General features: G+C 40.6%; 1 protein-coding gene across 1 annotated transcript; it reads left to right on the top strand.

Annotated features, from left to right (window-relative positions):
• Positions 1-3540: 3540 nt before the first annotated feature.
• On the top strand, positions 3541-4194 carry LOC124890577 (the record flags this gene model as incomplete). The annotated part of the gene is made up of 2 exons (XM_047402388.1): positions 3541-4032; positions 4114-4194. Coding segments are annotated over exons 1-2 (573 nt in total), but the record flags the coding sequence as incomplete, so codon positions are not given.
• Positions 4195-4679: the final 485 nt, after the last annotated feature.

Here is a 4679-nt window from a genome sequence, read left to right as displayed (position 1 = left end):
GCAGTAAAGGATTTGGAATGAGGATATTTGTGCCAGCCCAAGTCCTGGTTTCAGAACAAATAGATGATAAAGATATTACAGAAGGAATAGGAAATTTGTTTGGGGCCGTGATCGAAGAAGAATCAGAGATGGCTTTCCAGAAGCTCACCATCCTTGATGTCGAGCGTGGAGAAGCCTTGCAGAACTGGACCATCAGTCCATCCCTGTTTCATTAGAAGTCTTGGTAGTGTGGGAGTGTTGTTTTTTTAAAAAAAAAATTATTATTTTGTTTGCATGACCAATTGAGGCTTTAGTCATGCCGAAGCTCTTTTGCCACTTGCCTCTTGTCAAAGCCCAGTGCTTTTGTTAATAAAAGTCCTTATTTTCAAAACTTATTTTCCTATTTTTAATATCTATTTACTTTACTCACTTTTTGTACTTTTCAGCACAAATGTTAATAAAAATCCTCGTTTCACGATTATGACATGTAACAAATCTGTTGAGTAAAATGTAAGCAATGAACAAGATTATGAGGAGTACAATGAGAGCATGATGCCTGAAAACCTACCGCAGGAGATCGAGTAACTTGAGAGTCAGAAAAAGCCTAATATGGACGAAACTGAACTGGTCGATTTGGGCGATGAAGAAATGACAAAGGAAACACGAGTCAGCATACACTTGGAGGCCGAAAGAAAGCAGAAATTGATAAGTCTGCTCAAGCAATACATTGATATATTTGCTTGGTCTTACGACGACATGCCTGGTCTAAGCACTGATATCATCTCGCATCGACTATCGACTAACCCCGCATGCCCACCAGTGAAGCAAAAGACAAGGAAATTCAAACCTGATATGAGTTTGAGAATCAAGGAGAAGGTGACCAAGCAGATAGAAGCCAATGTCGTAAGATTCATAACTTATCCCACCTGGCTGGCCAACATCGTGCCCGTACCAAAGAAGGACGGAAAGATAAGGATATGTGTAGATTATCGGGATCTCAACAAGGATAGTCCAAAAGACAATTTCCCTCTCCCAAATATTCACATTCTCATTGATAATTATGCGAAACATGAGTTGCAGTCGTTTGTTGATTATTTTGCGGGATAACATCAAATTTTGATGGATGAGAATGATGCAGAAAAAATAACCTTCATTACTCCGTGGGGAGTATACTGCTATAGGGTAATGCCATTTGAACTCAAGAATGCCGGTGCAACGTACATGAGGGTCATGACTACTCTTTTCCATGATATAATTCATAAAGAAATCGAAGTGTATGTGGATGATGTCATCATCAAATCTAAAAGGAGTTCGTACCATTTGGATGATTTACGAAAGTTCTTTGAAAGGATGCGAAGGTATGACCTAAAGTTGAATCCAGCTAAATGCACCTTTGGAGTTCCCGCAGGAAAATTATTGGGATTCATTGGTAGTAGAAGAGGTATAGAGTTGGACCCATCCAAGATAAAAGTAATCCAAGACTTACCACCTCCTAAGACCAAAAGGAACGTAATGAGCTTCTTGGGAAGACTCAATTACATTAGCCGGTTCATAGCTTAGTCCACAATAATTTGTGAACCAATATTCAAGTTGTTGAAGAAAGACGCTGCCACCAGATGGACTGAAGAATGTCAGAAGGCTTTTGACAAAATCAAGGAGTATTTGTCCAACCCACCAGTATTGGTTCCACCAGAATCGGGAAAGCCGTTGTTGTTATATCTATCCATTATGGATAATGCCTTTGGATGTGTGTTACGGCAATATGATGATACAGGGAGGAAAGAGCAAGCCATTTACTACCTAAGTAAGAAGTTCACACCGTATAAAGCAAGGTATACATTGTTGGAGCGAACTTGTTGCGCATTAACTTGGGTCGCTCAGAAGTTAAGGCACTACCTGTCCGCGTATACCACATACTTGATTTCGAGGATGGATCCACTTAAGTACATCTTTCAGAGGTCAATGCCTACTAGAAAATTGGCAAAATGGCAGATTTTGTTGAGTGAGTTTGACATTGTGCACGTGACAAAAAAAGCCATCAAAGGACAAGCATTGGTCGATCACCTCGCAGAAAATCCAATGGATCAAGATTACAGGCCACTCAATACCTACTTTCCCGATGAAGAAGTGTTGTTTGCAGGAGAAGACATATCAGAGCCGTATAATGGATGGAGGATGTTCTTCGATGGAGCAGCAAATTTTAAAGGAGTCAGAATTGGAGCAGGCCTAGTTTCAGAAATAGGTCAACACTACCCAATCTTGGTGAAAATTAGGTTTCTTTGCACGAATAACATGGCAGAATATGAGGCTTGCATTCTCGGGCTTAGGATGGCAGTAGAGATGGACATTAAAGAGTTATTGGTGATAGGAGATTCAGATTTATTGATCCATCAGGTGTAAGGAGAATGGACCACCAAGAATGTCAAAAACCTTCCTTATGTGCAATGTGTTAAGGAATTAAGCAAAAGTTAAGGAACTACCTGTCCGCGTATACCACATACTTGATTTTGAGGATAGATCCACTTAAGTACATCTTTCAGAAGTCAATGCCTACTAGAAAATTGGCAAAATGGCAGATTTTGTTGAGTGAGTTTGACATTGTGCACGTGACAAAAAAAGCCATCAAAGGACAAGCATTGGTCAATCACCTCGCAGAAAATCCAGTGGATCAAGATTACAGGCCACTCAATACCTACTTTCCCGATGAAGAGGTGTTGTTTGCAGGAGAAGACATATCAGAGCCGTATAATGGATGGAGGATGTTCTTCGATGGAGCAGCAAATTTTAAAGGAGTCAGAATTGGAGCAGGCCTAGTTTTAGAAATAGGTCAACACTACCCAATCTTGGCGAAAATTAGGTTTCCTTGCACGAATAACATGGCAGAATATGAGGCTTGCATTCTCGGGCTTAGGATGGCAGTAGAGATGGACATTAAAGAGTTATTGGTGATAGGAGATTTAGATTTATTGATCCATCAGGTGTAAGGAGAATGGACCACTAAGAATGTCAAAAACCTTCCTTATGTGTAATGTGTTAAGAAATTAAGCAAAAGGTTTACGAAGATCGAATTCAAGCATGTCCCTCGAATTCAAAATGAGTTCACCGATGCCTTGGCGACACTATCTTCAATGATTCAGCATCCAGCTAAGAATTACATCGATGCCATCAAAGTGGAGATACACGACCAATAAGCCTACTGTTTCCATATAGATGAAGAGCCAAATGGAAAGTCGTGGTACTACGATATTAAGAAGTTACTCGGAGTGGGAGAACATCCAGAAGACGTTACTGGCAAGTAGAAGATGACTTTAAGATGGATGGCCAATTACTTCTTTATCAATGGGGAAATCCTATATAGGAGGACTCCAGACCTAGGATTGCTTCGATGCGTCTATGCCACGGAGGCTACGAGATTGTTAGAGGAGATACATGTAGGAACCTGTGGACCCCACATGAACGGTTTCATGCTTGCGAAGAAGATTTTAAGATCTAGATACTTTTGGATAACTATGGAGAGGGATAACATTCGATTTATGCAGAAGTGTCACCAATGTCAAGTTCATGGAGACTTTATTACGAGTTCTGTCAAACGAACTCAATGTGATGGGTTCTCCTTGGCCGTTTGTTACTTGGGGAATGGATGTTATTGGGCCCATAGAGCCTCCTGCGTCCAATGGACATCGTTTTATCTTGGACGCTATCGATTACTTCTCAAAGTGGGTTGAGGCCTCAACACATAAGGCCGTAACAAAGAAGGTGGTAACAAATTTTGTTCGTAACAACTTAGTCTGTCGGTTTGGAATTCTAGAGTCAATTATAACATATAATGGAGCCAATCTTAATAGCGACCTAATGAGAGAGATTTGCAAAAGTTGTAAGATCTCTCATCAAAATTACTCGGCTTATCGACCACAAATGAATGGAGCGGTTGAAGCTGCAAACAAGAATATCAAAAGGATCCTGAGGAAAATAGTAGACGATAATAGGGAATGGCATGAGAAGTTGCCATATGCTTTACTTGGATATCACACCACAATCAGAACTTCTACTGGGGTAACTCCCTACATGTTGGTTTATGGGTCGGAAACAATGATACCTACATAAGTAGAGATATCTTCATTAAGAGTCATTCAGGAGGTTGGTCTAGACGATGCTGAATGGATTCGTAGCAGGATCGAGCAGTTGATGCACATTAACGAGAAGAGGTTGGATGCAGTCTGTCATGGTTAACTCTATCAAAATAGAATGATCAAGGCGTTCAACAAGAAAGTCAAGCCTCGTCGATTCACACCAGGACAGTTGGTATTGAAGAAGATATTCCCTCACCAAGATGAAGCCAAAGGGAAATTTACGCCAAATTGACAAGGTCCTTACATAGTTCATCGATTACTCTCAGGAGGAGCAGTGATACTTGCGGAGATGGATGGTACAATAAGCACGAAGCCGATCAATTCAGACGCCATCAAGAAGTACTACATTTGAAGACATTAGAATAGTAGTTATTTCTTTGAACGTTTGCATTTTCTCTAATATAACAGAACTACGTATTAGCCAGACTTCCCACGGTGGGATACGTAGGCAGCCCGTATAGGGTTTGGTTCTCCTTAGAAAATCCAAAAACATCATTCTTTCATATATTTAGAACTACGCTCGACCTGACTTCCCACGGTGGGATACGTAGGCGATCCACATCAAATTTG

Source organism: Capsicum annuum, unplaced genomic scaffold (genome assembly GCF_002878395.1).
Source record: "Capsicum annuum cultivar UCD-10X-F1 unplaced genomic scaffold, UCD10Xv1.1 ctg20373, whole genome shotgun sequence".
Classification (NCBI taxonomy): Eukaryota; Viridiplantae; Streptophyta; class Magnoliopsida; order Solanales; family Solanaceae; genus Capsicum; species Capsicum annuum.
The sequence above is the reverse complement of the archived record's forward strand: the minus strand, read 5'-3'. Positions and strand labels throughout refer to the sequence as shown.